Source organism: Saimiri boliviensis, chromosome 3 (assembly GCF_048565385.1).
Source record: "Saimiri boliviensis isolate mSaiBol1 chromosome 3, mSaiBol1.pri, whole genome shotgun sequence".
Lineage (NCBI taxonomy): Eukaryota > Metazoa > Chordata > Mammalia > Primates > Cebidae > Saimiri > Saimiri boliviensis.
This window is the reverse complement of record NC_133451.1, coordinates 46,185,391-46,206,980: the sequence shown is the minus strand read 5'-3', so window position 1 is coordinate 46,206,980 and position 21,590 is coordinate 46,185,391. Positions and strand designations below refer to the sequence as shown.

The 21,590-nt window shown below is 38.7% G+C and overlaps 1 protein-coding gene and 1 non-coding gene across 5 annotated transcripts in view; one reads left to right on the top strand and one right to left on the bottom strand.

The window, feature by feature from the left end:
* The window catches only part of CORIN (corin, serine peptidase), a 275,685-nt gene that overhangs the window by 196,101 nt on the left and 57,994 nt on the right, over positions 1-21,590 (top strand). For all 4 annotated transcript variants that reach the window (XM_010344195.3, XM_074396087.1, XM_010344197.3 and 1 more), the window contains 3 exons: positions 7,157-7,388; positions 10,739-10,884; positions 18,564-18,671. In XM_010344195.3, the coding sequence (XP_010342497.2) occupies positions 7,157-7,388; positions 10,739-10,884; positions 18,564-18,671 (486 nt within the window). The remainder of the gene's footprint in view (positions 1-7,156; positions 7,389-10,738; positions 10,885-18,563; positions 18,672-21,590) is intronic.
* On the bottom strand, positions 9,082-9,188 carry LOC120363722 (U6 spliceosomal RNA). Its single transcript, XR_005579175.1, has one exon. It is a non-coding gene; the product is annotated as a U6 spliceosomal RNA (small nuclear RNA).

Genomic DNA, 21,590 nt, shown 5'->3' with positions numbered 1-21,590 from the left:
TATGAAAGAACAGTAGATATTAGTCTAGCCACGAAGTAAACACACTCAAACTGCCATTTTACTTCCTTTAAACTGATTTAAATAGGACATATCTATAGATATGTATGCATACACACACACACACACACACACACACAACATATTTGGGCCACTGTTTCCACTGCTTCATTTTGCTCATCTCCCCATCTGCCATGGAAATTTTTCAGAGCAATTTCTTTACGTCACCTTCAATTTGAATAATGACAGTGTCAGCGCCAAGACATGTGTTGATTATTAATGTTTTGGGAGTTGTTTGACATGAAATGGCATTTACTATTAGACTCAAAAATGTAGAAAAGGCAATGTTAGCCTGGTCAAATTTGGGTAGGGAGTAAGTGGGTGTACATTATCCTATTTTCTGTATATTTGAAATATTTCAAGTTCTAAATATTTAAAAATATGTTGTCTCCTGTCAAAAGAATAAGATGTAGCAAAGGCCACTGGATAACTCTTGGCTTATAGAGCTGACCAATATTTGTAGTGTGTCCATGATGTTCCACGCATCAGGATGGGCGCGGGGCTTTCTCTTGGAGAAGAAAGGAGACAGGTTTCTAGCTTCCTGGAAGTCGCTTTTCAATGGGGGAGAACATGTGGTCATCTTCCCACTCATATATTATACATTGTGTTTCTCTTTAAGTTCTTTTAATATACTCAGTTTCCCTAGTGTCTCACTGTCTTACCAGATTTTTCATTCACCATGTATGTTCTTGCCAACTTCTCTCCACATATACTCAGCAAACGTTTGCACAAGCTCTCTTCTGAATGAAAGGCATTAGGCTAGCCACTTGCCCTCATTACTCCTGTGTTATTAAAAATGGCCTATGTGCCTAACTTCCAGTTGAAAGTCAAGGTGTTATTCCTGATTTTTCAAAGAACTTCAAGATGATATATGTGTACTTCGTTCTCTGTAAAAACAATCAAGTGGCATCTCAAAAAAATTCTTCATATACTTGAAAATATGGCTAATTACTTGAAGATGTTTTCCACTCTCAGGGACTAGTATCACTCAGCTTCTGAGACATAACTCAACAGTACCTTCTTAGTCTGCTCGATGCCAAGGGAAAACGTGAGTTTGGAGAATGTAGTAGATATTCTGTCTGGTGGAGACAGCCTCTCACTGGAGTTACTGGGATTCTCGTCCTTGAGATTCTTGCCATCCCATAAAATATTATGTGATTTTCTTTTCTTTTTTTTTTTTTTGAAACGGAGTTTCGCTCTTGTTACCCAGGCTGGAATGCAATGGCGCGATCTTGGCTCACCGCAACCTCCGCCTCCTGGGTTCAAACCATTCTCCTGCCTCAGCCTTCCGAGTAGCTGGGACTACAGGTGTGTGCCACCATGCCCAGCTAATTTTTTTTTTTGTATTTTTAATAGAGATGGGGTTTCACTATGTTGACCAGGATGGTCTCAATCTCTTGACCTCGTGATCCACCCACCTTGGCCTTTCAAAGTGCTGGGATTACAGGCTTGAGCCACCGTGCCCGGCCTATGTGATTTTCTAATGGTCCCTAATGATATACTGGGTGGGACCCAGGCATCAGTATTTCTAGATTCTACAGATGACTTCGATGTATAGCCAAGGCTGAGAATGTGTTGCTCTAGTGCCTATTTAGGACTAGGCTGCAGGGATATGTGAGAACTCTGAAACAGAATATGAAAAGGTTTGTGTATTCCAACTTGCATTTTTCAGTGGAGAAAGCTTATTTTAAATTCACAGAAGTACCTGCAACTTTTTTTTTTTAAAGCCTAAAAACCACTTTCTGATGGTACATCATTTTTTCAAGAAATAGCTTTTAGAGCCTGTGTTGCCAGATCCGGTCACAACCCAGCATCTTTAACAATTCTGTACCATGTTGGGAGGCAAATTACAGACATATCCTTGCCTTTGAGGGTAGGAGCAGGAATGCTGTTCCCCTCATTCTGGTGTAGAGGTCTTCATCCATCACTTCCCCCTTGTGGTATGCAATCCAGACAGTGGGGAGAACCTGCCAGGGTGACTCCTAGGCATGTCTCTCCTGCCTTCCTGTGCCCATGCTGACCATGGCTGTGAAATCCAGGCATGGCTGTCATGCCCCAGGCCCTCCCTTAAGCCTCCCACAGTGTTCATCAGCCTTCAGTTCTACACTTATTCATGCATTTTCCACTTATTCAACACCAACGAAGAAATGAACAGGTTTGCTTTTTGAATAATTCCCTAAGAGTCTAGCAATTTCCTGCTCTCTCTTTGCAAGCTTCAGTTGGTAGGAGTAAATGGTATAGTCATGTGGTAGAGAAGCCAGTCACCGTAATGGTTACAGACTTCTGCCTTACAAGCTAATAGTAGAGGAGAGGAATGATGTATTTACAAAAGCATCTTCATGTGCATTTTCTAATAAGTGCAAAAAATGATTGAATAGAATATTACCATTTGGTAACACATTGAATTAATGAGTCAAGACATGGAGCATCTCCAGCTGCTACCATCACAAAAAGAGGGAAATCAGAATAATGTGGCTTCTGGTGGAAAAACAGCTCAGCCACCTCTAGTCTTGCCAATGGAATGAAGCCCAGTCCAGTCTTGTTGATTTAGCTGCCAAGGTTTGGAAATAGAGAGGGTGGGGAACACGTTTAGCCTCACCAGGAGTGTGCAATAAGCAAGGTTGCAAAAGCTGGTACACACTACAAGTCAAATCTCTGGGTTCTTTAATACTTACATAAAGAAAAAGGAATGGACAAGACAAGTTTCAAAAAGTGGGCAAGCCTAAATTACAATACCCAGGGGTGGTATACAGTTAGGCAATAAAACTATAAAGAAAAGCAAGGCAGTGATGATGATAAAACTCACTAGTTCCTTGGGTGTGGGGGGCGGCAGGGAATGAGAAAGTTGAGATAAGACAAGAGACGTGGAAGGTTTCTGGGGTGTCTGCCTGAGTTCAGTTTCTTGACCTGGGCAATAGTTATAAGGATGTCCACCTTAAAATAACATCAAACTATTAAAAATAATAATGTTAAAGAGAGATTTAGAGTTTGAGGCAAAGTTGAATTTTTGAATATTATTATAGGTGCAGCTAGATGTAGAAAAGACATTTTTTCATGTAAGTGACCATCGTTTAATACCTGATTTCTAGTAACTTCAGAACATTACATCATAAGGATGAAACATCATTGAGTTAATAGTCCCATCTTTAGGTTGAATTGAAAAAATCTTGTTTCAGACTTTGAAAGGTGGAATACCATTGAAATTCCATCAGGATTTTTTTTGGACAGATATTTATTAAACCTCATCTGTGTTCAGGACACTGTACTGGTACGGCATCAAACTTACATCAGAAACACAGATCTGGCCTTAAAATATCCTCACGTTTGTGATGCGATCTCCCTCTAGTGGCGATTGTAAATCAGGCTCACGCATCAGCCTAATACGATAAAAAAGGCTTATTGATATCATGAATCATGGAATTTGGGGTTGACAGGTATATTGAGAGTTTATCTTGCTTAACATCCTGTGAAGAATGCCTTATGAAGGAATAAAACACAAGATCCAGTAAAACTTACCGCATTCAATAAAGATCTCCAGAATAATATATGATCATTACTTAATCCTCTTCTCTTCCTTGGCTCCTGAACACTTAAAAGTTATATCTTATCCCAAATCAACAGTGATACATTCTCCACATATCAAAAAGAGAAAAGTTATTCATGTGACATATTGTATTAATTATCTTCAATGAAATGCGTCAATAAAAAGTTAAACCTTGATAGGGTGATAGAGAAAGAGAGAAAAGAAGGGTATGTACAAGTTAAGAAAAGACTGCATCAAAAATATCTATAAATGTACCTATAAATCTATCTATAAATCTATAAATATAAATATACTTATAAAATTATAAGTATCTTAAAGAGATCAGAAAGAAAAGCATAGAGTTAGAGCTACGTGTGCTGACTAGTAAGATGGTCATGACAAACCAGCAACAAAAGCAAATTGAAGAGTTGTAAGAATGGGATGCTTCTGCTTTGGCAGAAGCAAACACAAATCTCTGTCTAAGTGTATAAAGGCAATTATGGATAAATGTGAGCAAGAGAAGGGCATGGAAGCATTCAGAGCCTTCTGCTGGCTTGCAGGGAAGGTGACAGAAAGGGGAGTGGAGAGATGTTGAATTTTTTCTTTCTGCATTTTTGTATTGTTTTGATTGTTATGAAAAGCATGCATTTTGTAATCTTCTAACAAAATATTTAAATGTTACTTCTTGTATTAGCTCAGACTGCTATAATGAATCACTATAGCTTAAAAACAACAGACATTTATTTCTCACAGTTCTGGAGGCTAGAAGTCTGAGATGAGGTTGCCAGCATGGCCAGGTTCTGATGAGGACCCTCTTCCGGGCTGCAGATGGCCGACTTTTCATTGTATTCTCACACTGTGAAAAGAGGGTGCTAGAACTCTCAGTGGTCGCTTTTAAAAGGGCACTAATCCCATTCTTGGGGGCTGCAGCCTTATAACTCAATCACCTCCCAAAGGCTCCACTTCCTAATATTACCACATTGGGGGTTAGGATTTCAACATAGGAATTTTGGGGGAACACAAACATTTAGTACATAATGTCCAACCCCTGCTTCACAAATCACAGGAAAGGATAAACTGAACTGACCAACCCCAAACCTCTTCCATCTACTCTTCTCTCCACTCTGGCTCACCTTCAAGATTATGCCAACCTTGCAGTGTTGTGTCTTCTTCAGGAAACTGAGAGTCATATTACACTTTGTCCGTCATTTTTTTTTTTAATCAGGCCAGTGTCAGCCTCCTTATAAATATAATGCCTGTGAAACCCTCAGATTCTTTAAATTAGGAAGTAGTCCTGGAGATGTTTTAATATTTCAGCCCAATCGTTATCGTGAATCTGTGTGCATGGATACCACTTCTTAGTCAAAGAATTAAATTTAATTTGAATAATTACTCTCAACAAGGCCTGGGGTCTTTGGTTTGCCTGGGTGAATTTTACCAGGACACTTGCTTGTTTGCCTCTTCCCTCAGGGAATGTGGTACATCTGCTGCAAACAGAGAGTGGGGGGGGGGTCTGCCCGCTGTATCCCCCAAAGCTGCCCAAACCCCATTTATCCCTGGAGGGAGTGTTAGTCTGTTTTCATGCTGCTGAGAGTGGACAATTTACAAAAGAAAGAGGTGAAATGGACTTACAGTTCCACACGGCTGGGGAGGCTTTACAATCGCAAGGTGAAAGGCGCCACTCCTGTGGCAGCAGACAAAAGAATAAGAGAGCCAAGTGAAAGGGGAAACCCCCTATAAAACCATCAAGATTTCATGAGACAGACTTACTACCATGAGAAGAGTATGGGGGAAACTGCCCCCATGATTCCGTGATCTCCCACTGGGTCCCTACACATGGGGATTATGGGGGCTACAATTCAAGATGAGATTTGGGTGGGACACAGCCAAACCGTATCAGAAGGCTTCCCAGGTCACTCTTGCTCTACCTTTTCCCTTTGGGCTTCTAGCATTTTGTTCAATATGGGGCTGTCTTAGTATATTCAGGCTGCTACAATAAAATGCCATGGACTGGGTGGCTTAAACCACAGACATTTATTTCTCACAGTTCTGAAGGCCGGAAGTGCAGAATCAGGGTGCTGGCAGACTCAGTCTCTGGTAACAAGCTGCTTCCTGGTTTGCAGACAGTTGCCCTCTTGCTGTTGCCTCATGCAGGTGAGAGAGCGAGAGCTTTAGTCTCTTCCCCTTCTTATAAGGACTTAATCCCATATAAATTCCACCCTCATCTAAACCTCATCTAAACCTCATCACCTCCCAAAGGCCCCACCTTCAAATACCATCACATTGCGGGTTAGTTACAGCATATGACTGGGGGATACACAAACGTTCAGTTTAAGCAAGCATCCTAGTCTGTTCACATTCTACCACAGCTGCCATCACGTGCATCCTTTTTCCTATCAAGATTGTGGAGTTCCTCAATTGCAGAAACTACATTTTTCATTATGCTTACATTTACAGTGCCTAGAATAGTTCCTGATATATTTTCCTTTCTCCATTCTGGTACTGTGCTAGGTACAGACTTGAGATCAAGAGATAAAGCCTCATTTCACAAAAATCTTGGGATTCTGTGTGAGGGGCAAGTAAATAAAGACCAAGGCAAAATGCAATGAGCATGTGGTGGGTATGTGCCTAAGATGCTATGGCACTCACAAGAGACTCATTCTGGGAGTAGTAATGGGAAGAGTGGTTGGCTAGGACGGTTTCCTGGAAGAGGTATTTGTGTTGAGTCTTCCAGACCACAGAGGAGTTAGCCTGGTGGGGAGGACGGGAAAGGCACACCAGGCAGCTGGTGCTGTATGCACCTGGCAGCTAGAACCATGACAACATCTGGGGAGGAAATTATGAGCTTGTTATAAAAAAGGAGGTAAGAGAGGAGCAAACAGGGTGCATAAAGACATGCAATTCTTAAAATAGCTGGTGTCACAAAGGAGTAGAATTCATTACAGCAGAGACACTGTTGATTGGATAATCACAAACAATGAAGCTGGAAAGTTAGGCTAGGGCTGAAGTTTAAAATAGCCTCAGATTTCAAGCTAAAGGGTTTGGATTTTGTCTCATTAGCAAGAAGTATCCAACAGATCTGAGCCTCTTCTTGCCCTGAAATCTTGGAGCTTTATATTTAAATACATTGATCAACAATAAAACATATCTTGATAGAAGTTATCTAATTGCCTATTTAATAAAATTCATTAACTTTTTTAGTGGCAGTGAAGATGGTGGGGCTATCCTATTTTAGTAGTAATGAGTAAATCAGAAGAAGAAGATGAATTGCAGTCAATAAAAGGAATGATGAGAGAATCATCTTCAGATAAGTTGAGCCAAAGGAAAAAAATGAGGAAGGAATTTTTAAAGCATGATGCTAGCAACTACACAGACATAAATAAATCTTCATTGCCAGGGCATTTCACTAACCAACTTATTTATTTCCAATATCCATAAAGAATGTTATATACTACTGGCATTCTAGTCTTAGCTACCCTAAAGAAAGAATAAAATACACTTCAAGTTTGTAAAACTTAAAGAAGTTGTTTTTATAAGTGAAATAGAAAAATATTTGTATGTATGTTTCTTCATTAGGTCAATGTGAACCAATTACGCTGGAACTCTGCATGAATTTGCCCTACAACTACACAAGTTACCCAAATTACCTTGGCCACAGGACTCAAAAGGAAGCATCCATCAGTTGGGAGTCTTCTCTTTTCCCGGCACTTGTTCAAACCAACTGTTATAAATACCTCATGTTCTTTGCTTGCACCGTTTTGGTACCAAAGTGTGATGTGAATATAGGCGAGCGTATCCCACCTTGCAGGTAATGTGATGGGATCTCCCCCAGTACCCTTCTTTTGCCTCAGAGAGAACCAACGGGTGAAGGCTTAGCTGAGTTTGGACAGAGTAAATTTCCCTAAGGAGCTCTGCATTTAGCAAATGGTGTATCCTCATGTTTAGCAAGTGAGACAAAGAAGTAGAAGGTGCAAAATGAGTATTTGAGTCAGAATTCATTAACAAAGTACCAAACAAGGGAATTGTGACCTTCCTTTGATGACAGTTTATGTATTTTAATCAAATAAATTCACATGTATTTCATTCCGTTGGATTAGAAAGCATTTTTTTTTAAGTATGTTAGTAGAAAAGGGGTGTATCTGTCTCTTTTTCTGGAAACGCTGATGTGTTTAAAATGCTGCACTCCGACAGCACTTACGTCATAACATGAGGAGACAGAATGCCAGCCTCACAGGCTGGACAGGGATTGATATCGCTGATACTTCTCTGCCTGTTCGAATGAAATAAGACACGCTATTTCAAGAGGATAGCGTGGACTTTGAATACAAGTGATATTCCAGTGTCAAGAGTATTGTTCTAGAGTTCATGTTTGGATTAAAATCTTGGCCCTTCTCTAGTTTCCAGGTAGCCCTTAGATAAATTCCTGAGTCTCTCTCAGCCTCAGTTCCTTCCCATGTAGAATAAGGATAGTAATGGTTGTTGGGTTGTATTGATTTGAGATCAAATGAATGTGCATGAATGTAAAGTGCTTCTGATTCATTGTAACCCCTGAATAAACAACAGCTATGGTGACAGCACAGGAGCACAACTTCATGGCACGTTGTTCCTCTGCTGTGCCCCGTGTTAGGCATTGTAGTCAGAGGATTTGCATATACAAGATGACTCTCACAGAAGTGAGTGAGTTGCTACTCTCTTCAGTGCTGTTTTCCTTTAAGGGGTGAGTAGACAGATGTGCTGGCCTAAATATGAGTGGCAACTATAGAAACTATATGTTGGGATCAGAAGTCACACAGAGTTTTTTTTTTTTTTTAAAGCAATACTATTAATATACTGGACAGAAGAGAAAACAATAAATTATATGCCGAATACCAAATGGATGACAAAGTAAGGGCATCTCTAGAGACAGAACAGGAAATAATAAAATTTCCTAATGACTTTGGGAACTGAACAAATTATATCAATAGAGAGAATAAAACTTAATGTTAACTTATGTAGAAATAATTCTGAAAATTTCTGTAAAGTACTTTTAAAAGTATCTCTTTAAAAAATCTACCAATTTTATGTTAAAAAGCTGTTTCTAAATCTTATTTCACTTTTGCTAAACAAGGTCAGTTATGGTGAATAATTTCTTTAAATAGTACTTAAAATTTCTAGTATTTGACTTTCTTTTCATATGTAGATAAAAATTTCTCTAATGCAGCATCTTCTGCTGCAAATGTCAATGTGAATTTACATCCAGATATAATTTGTAATTTCAGGGCTTAAGTTCCATATTAAAATGCTTAAGATGAGCATGATTCTGAAGTGTTGTTCAATCAAAATTTTGGCAAATTTCTTTTAGATAACTTTAGTTCTCCTTTTCAGGTTTACCCATACATCTTTCATCTTCAGTGTCTATCACTATGAATTTTATATTTTGATATTCGTTTATAAGAAATTTTTAATACCATACTAATAAGTTCATAAAGTGATACATAGTTGTTTTTCCTGATTTTTTTTTTTTTAATATGGAACGCTTCACGAATTTGCGTGTCATCCTTGCGCAGGGGCCATGCTAATCTTCTCTGCATCGTTCCAATTTTAGTATATGTGCTGCCGAAGCAAGCACTGTTTTTCCTGCTTTTGCCAAGTCTATTGATTAATTTTAACAATGAAGTTTTTAGTTATGAGATTGAAAAGTCTGACATTATCGAGTCCTTATAATGGACTAAATACTTGATGATTGTTACGCTCTAGCGCAGTCAACCTTTTAAGTGAGGTGCGTATCATTGGAGCTGCGGTCTATGGCTGACCACTACAAGGATTATGATAAGAACAGCACCCTCTGGGGATGTGTTGCTGTATATTGTTATGATTTCCATTTTACAGAAAAAATAGGAAGTGGTAAAGTCAGGCACTATACAGTCTTCTGTATAAATATCATATGACTAAATTAAAATAGCAGTTGCAATTGAATTGCATATATTTTTTATAAATCTGCAACAAAACTAGTTAGATCAGCAGACATTTATCAAACACTATTGAACTTTCCATTTTTCCAGACCTAATATAGGAATACCACAGCTTTATCGTCACCCCAAATTCCTGGACTAAACTAGTGTTGAGTTATGCTCTGCTTTGTCCAGACTTAGACAGAGCTTTCTCTCAAACTTCCTCATTTGATTGTTACACTTTCTCTACCAGTTTTGGACAAGACTGGAGCTGACCTTTCTGGAACATCTGTCCCCCATTTTATTTTAAAAATGAGAACTTGGTTGAGATTAGTGTAAAAAATGTGAAACTTTTGAGAAGTAAGAGTATTTGAGTGTATTTAGAATATTTGAGTCCATTAAGAGTTTATTGTCCTATGAATTTTCTTTGGTTAGGTTTTTTTTTTTTTTTTTAAACTAATGTAAGTAATTCCTTAGTAATATATGGAGACAAAAATCGTGTTTTTTTCCATAAGAAGTAAAAAAAGAAGTAGAGAAATCTTCTGTGAGGCACTCTGATACTTTAACCTAAAAATATATTGGGGACAAAAGACATAACACACATCAAAGCACCTGGTTAGTATATCATTTCTTTAAAACAACAAACAAACATTTTAACTGACTTGAGCTCAACATCAATGGATTTGGGAGGAGTCCTAAGCTTTTCAACAATATTGATGGAAGCTGAAATAAGGGAGGCCATGCCTTAGGTAAGCTAGGGTGGCGCATGAGATGGCTCACAGGGCTGGTCTGCAGAGAGAGAGATCTGTGAGGATGAGGGTGTTATATAGATTCAATGACTTTGGTGGCAAACTATCCAAAGTGGTGTGGGACTTCCCTGTTTGGAACAAAAGGTTGGAGAATGTGTCTACTTCAAAGAGGAGAGAATGAGAAAGGCAGTGTGGAGAAGGGAATCTGTGTCCTGGAAACATCTTTAGACCTATTTCTTCAATAAAGTTTCTTTTGGTGAACGTATGGTGTTGGAATGTATAGACTGTGCAGAGATATTACTCGTTTTGGTTTCCCAAATACCTTTGATTTATATGTGCATCTTTTATATCCACACCCACAATACATGCCACATACCCAGACCCACACACAGAGAATTAAAACCTGATAGAAATTCATAACATCTGTCTCAGATGGAGCTATTTCTGCTTCTAATGTTTTGTCTTTCTTGTTCATGTAGAGCATTGTGTGAGCATTCCAAAGAACGCTGTGAGTCTGTTCTTGGGATTGTGGGCCTACAGTGGCCTGAAGACACAGATTGCAGTCAATTTCCAGAGGAAAATTCAGACAATCAAACCTGCCTGATGCCTGATGAATATGTGGAAGGTTAATTTTAAAATTAATTACAGTGGGTATTTAACATGGATGAACATGTTACCTACCTTTTGAAATTCTGTTTATGGTTTCTTGTTTGTTTGTTTTCTATTTAGTTGCCAATCAGGCTGCTTAGGTGAGTAAATTTGTGAACTTGATTGCATTGAAGAATTTGGCACTCATCTGCTAGATAATGCATTCATTTTAAAAATAAAGAAGTTATCTTCTATTTCTATTCTTTTATTTTTCTGGGTACATAGTAGGTGTATAAATGTATGGGGTGCCTGAGATATTTTGCTATAGGCATACAATGCATAATAATCACATCAGGTAAATCACATCCCCCCAAGCATTTATCCTTACTTTGTGTTACAACCAATCCAGTTATACTCCTTTAGTTATTTTTAAATGTGCAATAAATTATTGATGATTATAGTCACTCTGTTGTGCTATCAAATACTAGATCTTATTAATTCTAACTATATTTCTGTACCAATTAACCACCCCTGGTTCTTCCCACCAATTCCCTTCGAAGACACTGGCAACTATTGCTCTACTTTCTATCTCCATGACTTCAATTATTTTAATCTTCAGCTTCCACAAATACGTGAGAACATAAGAAGTTTGTATTTCTGTGCCTGGCTTATTTCAGTTAACATAATGACCTCTTCTTTTATCCATGTTGTTGCAAATGACAGGATCCCATTCTTTTTTAAGGCTGAATAATACTCCATTGCATATATGTACCACATTTTCTTTATCCATTCATCTGTTGATGGACACTTAGTTCCAAATCTTGGCTATTGTGAATAGTGTTGCCACAAACATGGTAGTGCAGATATATCTTCTATATGCTAATTTCTTTTCTTTTAGGTATATACTTAGCAGTGGGATTGCTGAGTCATGTAGTAGGTCTACTTTTAGTTTCTTGAGAAGCCTCTAAATTGTTCTCCCTAGTGGTTGTACTAATTTGCATTCTCACCAATAGTGGGTGAGGATCCTCTTTTCTCCACATCCTTGCCAGCATATGTTATTGTCTGCCTTTTGGATATAAGACATTTTAATTGGGGAGAGATGATATCTCATTGTAGTTTTGATTTTCATTCATCTGATGGTCAGTGATGTTGAACACCTTTTCATATGCCTGTCTGTCATTTGTATGTCTTCTTTTCAGAAATGTTTATTCAGATCTTTTGTCCATTTTAAATCAGATTTTTTTTCCTATGGAGTTGCTTGAGCATTTTATATATTCTGGATATTAATCGCTTATCAGACAGATATTTTGCAAATATTTTCTCCTATTCTGTGGGTTGTCTGTTCACTTTCTTTTTCTATGCAAAAGCTTTTTAACTTTCTGTAATCCCATGTTTCCATTTTTGCTTTTGTTGTTTGTGTTCATGGGATATTACTTAAGAAATCTGTGCAGTTCAGTGTACTGGAAAGTTTTCCCAATGTTTTCTTCTAGTAGTTTCATATTTTGAAGTCTTAGATTTGTCTTTATTCATTTTGATTTGATTTTTTATATATGTGATAGATGGGGTCTAGTTTCATTCTTCTGCATATGGATATCCAGTTTTCTCAGCACCATTCATTGAAGAGACTGTCCTTTCCCCAATGTATGTTCTTGAAAGCTTTGTTGTAAATGAGTTCACTGTGGATGTATGAGTTTGTTTTTCAGTTTTCTCTTCTGTTTTTTTTTTTTTTTTTTTGACCTATGTGTCTTTTTTTATGCTAGTACCATGCTGTTTTGGGTATTAAAAGCTCTGTAGTATAAGTTGCAGTCAGGTAATGATTCCTCTAGTTCTTTTTGCTCAGCATAGCTTTAGCTTATCTGAGTCTTTTGTGGTTCCATGCCAATTTTAGGATTTTTTTTTTCTATTTCTGTGAAGAATGTCATTGGTGTTTTAATAGGGATTGTATTGAATTTGTAGATTGCTTTACATAGTGATATACTTTGGATTTTTGTCCCTGCTCAAATATCATGTTGAGATGTAATCCCCAATGTTGGAGGTGGGGCCTAATGGAAGGTGTTCGGATCATGGGGAGTGATCCCTCATGATTGGCTTGAGTCATCTCCTTGGTGATAAGTGAGCTCTTGCTCTGCAATCGTATGAGACCTGGTCATTTAAAAGTGCTTCAGCACCTCTTCCCCTACTGTCTCTCTTGCTCCTTCTTTAACATATGATGTGCCTGCTCCTCTTTTGCTTTTCACTGTGACTGTAAGCTTCCTGAGGCATTCCTAGAAGCTGAGCAGATATTGTCACCATGCTTCTTGTAAAGCCTGCAGAACCATTAGTCAATTAAACCTCTTTTATTTATAAATTATCCAGCCTCAGATATTTCTTTATAGCAAAACAGGAATGGTCTAACACAGAAAATTGGTACTATAAGCTTGACGTTGCTATAAAGATACCTGAAAATGTGGAAGTGACTTTGGTAATGGGTAACAGGCAGAGGTTGAAAGAGTTTGGAGAGCTCAGAAGAAGATAGGAAGATGAGGGAAAGTTTGGAACTTCTTAGAAATTGGATAAGTGATTGTGACTAAAATTCTGATAGTGATATGAACAGTGAAGGCAAGGCTGATGAGATCTCAGATGCAAATGTGGAGCTAATTGGGAACTGAAGCAAAGCTCACCCATGTTATGTGTTAGAAAAGAGCTTGGCTGAATTCTCTTCCTACCCTAAGGATCTGTGGAAGTTGGAACTTGAGAGTGAAAATTTAGGGTATATGATGAAAGAAATTTCTAAGCAACAAGAGGTAGCCTGGCTGCTTCTAACAGCCTGTGATAAGATACAGGAGCAAAGAAATGACTTAATGTTGGAACTTATCATTAAAAGGGAAGCAGAGCATAAAAGTTTGGAAAGTTTACAGCCTAGCTTTGTGGTAAAGAAAGAAAAAGCTTTTTCAGTAGAGAAATTCAGGCAGGCTGAATTGCTAGAGAAATTTCTATAACCAAATGGGAGCAAAGAGTTAATAACTAAAACAATGGGAAAATACCTTAAAGGCCTTTCAGAGATCTCTCAGGCAGTCCCTCCCATCACAAGCCTAGGAGGACTAAATGGTTTCATAGGCCAGGCCCCGGTCCCCACTACCCTTTGCAGCCTTGGGACACTGCTTCCTGCATCCAGGCTGCTCTAGCTTTAGCCATGGCTCAAAGAGGCCCATGTACAGCTCAAGTTGCCACTTCTGAGAATGCAAACTGTAAGCCTGTTCATTTCTATGTGGGATTAAGCCTGAAGGTGCACAGACAGCAAGAGTGCATGAGGCTTGGTAGCCTCTGTCTAGATTTCAGAGGACGTATGAGAAAGCCTGGGTGCCCAGGCAGAAGCATGCTGCAGGGGTGGAGTCCCCACAAAGAACTTCTGCCAGGGCAGTGCAGAAGGGAAACATGGGGCTGGAGCCCCCCCCACCCCCACAGTCCCCAGTGGGTCACTGCCTTGTGGAGCTACGGGAAATAGGCTGCTGCCCTCCAGACTCCAGAATTGTAGATCCACTGGCAGCTTGCATACTGTGCAGGGAAAAGCTTCCGGCATTTAACAACCTGTGAAAGTAACCATGGGGACCGAATTCTGCAAATCCACAGAGGCAGAGCTGCCCAAGATCTTGGGAGCCCACCCTTTGCACCAGTGTGTCCTGGATGCAGTATATGGAATCAAAGGAAATTATTTTGGAGCTTTAAGATTTAATAAGCTTAAATCTTATTGACTGCTCTGCTGGGTTTTGGGCTTGCATGGTGCCTGCAGCCCCTTTCTTTCAGCCAATTTATCCCTTTTGAAATAGGAATGTTTACCCAATGCCAATCAGCCATTGTATCTTGGAAGTAAATACCTTGTTTTGATATTACAGGTTTATAGGTAGAAGGAATTCATTTGGATTTGGGATAAGACTTTGGATTTGGGACTTGAAACTTTTGAGTTAATGCTGGAATAAGTTAAGACTTTGGGGGAGCTATTGAGAAGGGATGATTGTATTTTGAAATATGAGAAAGACTTGAGATTTGGGAAGAGACAGAGCAGAATGATGTAGTTTGAATATTTTTTCCTACTCAAATGTCATGTTGAGATGTAATTCCTAGTATTGAAGTGAGGTCTGGTGGGAGGTGTTTGGATCATGGGGGCAGATCCTTCATGAATGGTTTGAGCCATTCATTGCTTTGGGAAGCCATTCATTGGTGGGAAGTGACCTTTCACTCTGAGTTCACAGGAGATCTGGTCATGGCACCTCTCTCCAACTCTCTGTCTCTGTATTGTTCCTGCTTTTGCCATGTGACATGCCTACTCCCCCTTTACCTGCTGCCATAATTGTAAACTTCGTGAGGCCTCCCTAGAAGCCAAGAAGACTCTAGGCTTCCTGTAAAGCCTACAGAACCATGAACCAAATAAACCTCTTTATAAGTTATGCAGTATCAGGTATTTCTTTACAGCAATGCAGGAATGGCCCAATACACATAGTATGGAAAGTTTAACAATATTGATTCTATCAATCCATAAACATGGATTATCTTTCTGTGTTTTGTATTCTGTTTAATTTGTTTCATCAGTTTCATGGTTTTTATCACAGAGACCTTTTACTTCTTTGGTTAAGTTGATTTCCAGGTATTTTATCTCACTTGTGGCTTTTGTAAATGAGATTACTTTAATGGTTTCTCTTTTAGATTTTTTATTATTTGCATATAAAAATGCTACTAATTTTTGTATGTTGATTTTGTATCTTGCAACTTTACTGAATTTGTTTATCAGTTCTGTGGTTTTTTGGGGGGAGTCTTTAGGTTTTTCAAAAGATAAGATCATATCATTTGCAATCAAGAATAATTTGACTTGTTTCCAATTTGGATGCCCTTTATTTCTTTCTCTTATTTAACTACATCAGCTAGGACTTCTATTACTGTATAGAAAAACAGTGGTGAGAATGGATATTCTTGTCATGTTCCAGATCTTAGAAGTAAGGCTTACAGTTTTTCCCCATTTGGTTTGATACTAGCTGTGGGTCTGTTATAAATCGCTTTTATTTTGCCGAGGTGTGTTCCTTCTTACCTAGGTTTTGGAGAGGTTTTTTTTTTTTTCAGGAAGGGATGTTGAATTTTATCAGATGCATCAACTGAAATATCATATGGTTTTTGTTCTTCATTCTGTCGATATGATATAGCACATTGATTGATTTGCATATGTTACATCATCTTTGCATCACTCTTATAAATCCCAAATGGTCATGGTGAATGACCTTTCAATGTGTTGTTGAATTCAGTTTGCTGGTATTTTGTTGAGGACTTTTATGTCAATGTTCATCAAGGAGATTGGCATGTAGTTTTCTTTTTTTGATGTGTCTGTGTCTAGCTTTGGTATCAGGGTAATACTGGCTTCATAGAATGAGTTTGGATGTATTCCCTCATCCTCTATTTTTTGGAGTAGTTTGAGCAGGATTGGTATTAATTCTTCTTTAAATATTTGGCAAAATTCAGCAGTGAAGCCATTGGGTCCCAGGTTTTGTTTTTTTCTGCTGAAACACTTTTAATTATTACTTAAATAGCATTACTTATTACTCTGTTCAGATTTTAGATTTTTTCATGATTCAATCTAGTAGGTTTTATGCTTCTAGGAATATATTCATTTCTCATAGGTTTTCCAATTTATTGGTATATAGTTACTCATGGTAGTCTCTAATGATCCTTTGAATTTCTGCAGTATTGGTGCCCAAGTCACACGTCAAAGTTCTTCTCACTCTTCCCCATCCCACAAACAGGTTATGGAAGAGTGGTAGTGGTCTCTCCTCATGATCACCACCACCCCAGACCCATGACAAGCACTGCCATACCACCAGTGTTCACTCAGGATCCAAGGGCTCTTCAGTCAGCCTCTCGTGAATGCTGCCAGGCCTGGGACTCTCACTTCAGGACAGTGGGCTCATCTCTAACTCAGGGTGCATCCAGAAATATCATCCAAGAGCCAGGGCTTAGAATCGGGGCCCCCCAAGAGTCCACTTGATGTTCTACCCGACTGTGGCGGAGCCTGATACCTAAGCTGCAATACAAAGTTCCTTTTACTCTTCCTTCTCATGTTCTCCGGCAGGAGTTTCTCCCTGTAGCCGGCACAGCTGGGAATGTGCTGAGTCATACCTGAAGCCAGCACATCTCAGAGTCTCACTGAAGGCTCATGGGCAAGTATTGCCTGAGTGCTGCTGCTGATTATTCAAGGCCCAAGGGCTCTTTTGTCAGCTGGTAATTAATTCTGCCCAGGACTGCGTCCTTTGCTTCAAGGCAGTGGGTTCCTTTTTGGTTGAAGATACGTCTAGAAATGTTGTCTGGAAGCTAGGGCTTGGAATGGGGCCTCAAGGCAGGACTCTGCCTGGTCCTTAGTTCTACTAAGGACCAAGTTGCAAGACAAAGTCCCCTTTACCCTCCTCTCTCCTCTCCTCAAGCAGAAGAAAGGAGCCTCTTTCTGATCTGTGAGCTGTGCCTGCCTGGGGTTAGGGAAGGGGTGGCACGGGCACTCTCTTGGCCACCCTGTGGCATGTACTAGATTGCATGTCCCCAAGTCCACGGACACCAAGCACTGCTCAGCACCAGCACTTACCCAGTAATTGCAGTCCTTGTGGGCTAAACTGCCTTTCAAGTTTATTAAGGACCCCAAAGCCCTTTAGCTTGTGGTGGTCAGGCTTGCCAGAACTTAAGTCTGACCATGGGGATGGGTGATTCCCCTTTGGCTAGGGTTGGTCTAAATGCTCCCTCCATGCATGGGCACTAGCTGAGCTCTGCCTGGTGTTGCTTTCTGCTGTGACAGGACAGCACTGAGTTTGTTCCAATGCAAAGTCCCACAATCACTGCACTCTCCTTCCTGCAAGTGCACAGATTCTCTCTTTCTCGGTGCCATGCAGGTCTTGCTGTGGAATGGGGAAGAGGTGGTGTTGATGATTCAAGACTGTCTTTCCTACCCTTTTCAGCGCTTTTTCAGTGATCTGAAATTAAAAGCAGGTATTAGGATTGCTCATATGATTTTTAGTTCTTACGAAGGTGCTTTTTTGTGTGGATAGTTGTTCAGGTTGGTGTTCCTGCAGAAAGGACAGTTGGTGGCTTCTATTTGGCCATCTTGCTCCATCTTTCCCCCCAAAAATCATTTTAAAATTAAAAATAATGAACTCAGATATGAGCTTAATTAGTACTCCAGGTGTTTCTAAAACTGTACTTCACTTACAGAGCCCATTTTGAATTGATGCTTTTATTCTAGGGATCCTTAAGGCAAAGGTGAACATCAAACCTTGGTTTCTTCCAGTAAAAAACATTTGGGAACCATGGCAATATAGGAGCATTAAGCAGAGAAATGGAATTGTGGACCAGGTGGAAAGACAAGGGCATGGAAATGATTTTGACACATTGAGAGATGCTAGGTAGTCAGGAGCACTGAATCCACAAGGCATGTCAGGCTCTGGCAATTGTTTGGTTGTCCCATTTGGAAAGAAACTTAATCAGTGTAATACATAGATGTTAAACTGCTTATCTAGAGAGATGAGGCCAAGAATGAAGGAGAAAGATGCTGATTAACAGGCAGAAGAATGCCAAAGTGAAATGGCTATTTCGCTTTTCAAGGACCACCCTTACCTTCAGTAAAAGCTCCTTGACAACATCCTACAAGTAAATACATAAATTCGCCGATGTGTCCAGGTTTTCAGTCCTTTAACCGTATATTGTTTTTAACAGAATGCTCACCTAGTCATTTCAAGTGCCGCTCAGGACGGTGTGTTCTGGCTTCCAGAAGATGTGATGGCCAGGCCGACTGTGACGATGACAGTGATGAAGAAAACTGTGGTATGTATGTGCAATGGTACTTTTCTTGCATGTACCGTAGTAACTAGAATAGAATAAAAAACTCTTGTCAAAAATGTAAACTATTCACTGATAGTAGGACTAGGATCGAATGCTAATGCCGTTACTTCTTAAATTGTTGAAGAGTATGACACATATTTTAAGTGTTTTTCCTAATTCTTGATTTCCTCTAAATTACACTTCTGTATAATCCTGATATGTACACTACCCTCCCCCTTATCCATGCAGATACGTTCCAAGACCCCCAGTGGATGCCTGAAACCATAGATTGTATGGAACCCCATATATGTAGTACTATCCTTTTTCCTACACATATGTACTTAATGATAGAGTTAAATTTATAAATTAGGTGCAGTGAGAGCTTAACAATAACTAATAATAAAATGGATCTATTATAACAATATATGGAAATAAAAGGAATGTGAATGTTGTTTCTCTCTCTCTCAAATACCTTATTGTACTGTGCCAACCTTTTTGAACCATGCTTAACCAGGGGTAACTGGAACTGTGGAAACTGAAACCGTAGATAAGGGTGGAGGGGGACTCCTATATTTGCAAACACTTAGTAAAAGGAGAAGCAACTCACAAATGTAAAGAATTATTTTTATTATTAAATTATAAAGCAGTTGTTATCTGTTCTAAAGCCAAAATAGTAGTTCTTTTGCATATGCTTCCCGTGTTACTAAATAGACATCTAGATACACGAAGACAGAGTTCAGACTCCAGCATTCTCAGTTTAATTGGAATTCATTTTTATGTCCTCTCATATATTTTCCATGTTGGCAAAGGATAAAACTCTTCTTGACATTTCTGCCATCGAGTTCCAAAATCACCAGTGGAAAAGCCATAAATGCCAATGGTAATTTGAGTGGAGTTCATTCTCATTTTATTTCCCTGCAAATCTTTGTATTTGTAATGTGTTAGGAAACAGATGTCAGACAATGGTCTTTAATAAACAGCATTTTAGAGGAAAGCAAAATGATTGAAGATCTATCCACAGAATGGTTTGCTTATGATTATTTAGCCTTTCCTGTTTAAGAAGAATTGTTACTGTTTCATGAAAACATATATGGCAGTAAATCTTTTGAAATCATTTCATTCTTTTGGCCTTTGAAGTATGAAATATTGCCTTGCTCCATTAAGTGAATTTTCTGTGGTAAACATTGCCCTTCTGGTCTAGACAAAATGTCACAAGCAATCAACTGAAATCCTGTCAGCTCCTATAATTATGAACAAGTACATCTTCTGGAAAACTCCAGATGTCAGAATGATGGTACAATGGCTGGAGTAATTTTGTTATGGAGGAATATACAGTGTTTTGAGAAGCTACTATTGTTTGCTTGTTTGTGTGTGTGTGTTTTTTTTAAAGAAATAAATCAAAACTTATTTAATATCCCTTAATAAGTGATTTATTGAGAATGTATTAGATTTGTTCACTTAACTATGACTTTGATGGGTCATGGTATTTTGAGATGCAATTTAAAATAGATTATCTTAGATGGTTCAAAGAGGTTGCATGGTACTTTGTTGGGATGGTTAGACTTAAATTTGTAGTAGGGGACTAAATATTTGAGAAATAAAAAAGCTTATGTAAACACACACACACACACACACACACACACACACACACACACACAGCCTTACCAAGACAAAAAATTATAAGTTCTAGAATATATTCCCCAAAAAAGAACCTCAAAGTACTATAGTATTGGTATAGGGCTTAAACGACCTTAAAATATCAGATTTCTAGTTAAGTAATTGGTTTTCACCAGTATTTTAACCACACAATTAAAGGCATGCCAAAATGGTAGAATATATTATCTAATCTCCATACAAAATCCAAAATAATCAACAGCACTATTGAGTGCTCTAAAGAAAGTTAAAAGTGAGTAAGAAATCATACATTCGGAGTTAAATTAATTGCTCCAGCATTACTAATTTATGAGAAGTTTTCCAAAGTGACTAACAATAGAAAACTTTACATCTTTCCCGTTTGGGACTTATGCATGCATTTGAATGGGCTTGTTCAGTGATGTGGGAGAACACAGCACTTCAAATAAAGAAGTCAGATTGGTGAAGGCTCAACAGAGGACCAATGGGAAGCCATCCATTTCTGTTTCCATTCGCCTCCTTATTGTTTGTCTTTCCGTTTCTGCATGTACGTAGACACACCACCCGGTAATGCAAGCACCGGTTCCACCGAAGCTGAGTTTCACCCTAGGCTTCTTGCCTTTCTGACTTATTCCGTCCATTGTGGTATTAGGTGTTTGAGCTTTGCTCAATAGTTGAACAATTAACTATTCACTGTCATGAATCTGCAGCTCCCTCAGAATTTTTAACAAGGTTATTGAGTTTCCCCTCAAAACAATGCTTATTTAACCCTGTTATGAAATAAATAATGTGTGAGAAACTAACTTTACTTCTTGTTTCTTTGACACTTTTGTAGCAGAAAAATATGGTAGCCAAAGCATTTAATTTATAAAAACACTTTTAAAATACATGTATTAGAAATTTAGCAATCAATAATGTTTGTCTTAAATGTCTCCAGCTCTTGTGGTAGATTTTTGCTGTTGAGGTTGCTTTGATTGTGTAATTGCCAATGTAAACAATAATTGAAAATGTCAGTAGCAGAAAAGTTTTCAACAAGTGTTGGGATGAGTTATGAAAACTCAATATGGGAAGGAAGACTAAGAGATGGGAATGCTAAGCAGAGTCTGCACTATGTCAGTACAGAAGTGTAGCATTGTCTTGAGGATTGATGGTATGTCGGTAATTGAGCATATGTGATATAGATGGAGCTGCCTGTAAAACTAGCAGCTGGATAAATGAGTTTGTTTTCAACATAACATTTTCCAAGCGTTGATAGCCATGCAGTGGAGCATGAGGGAAAGACATGGACAA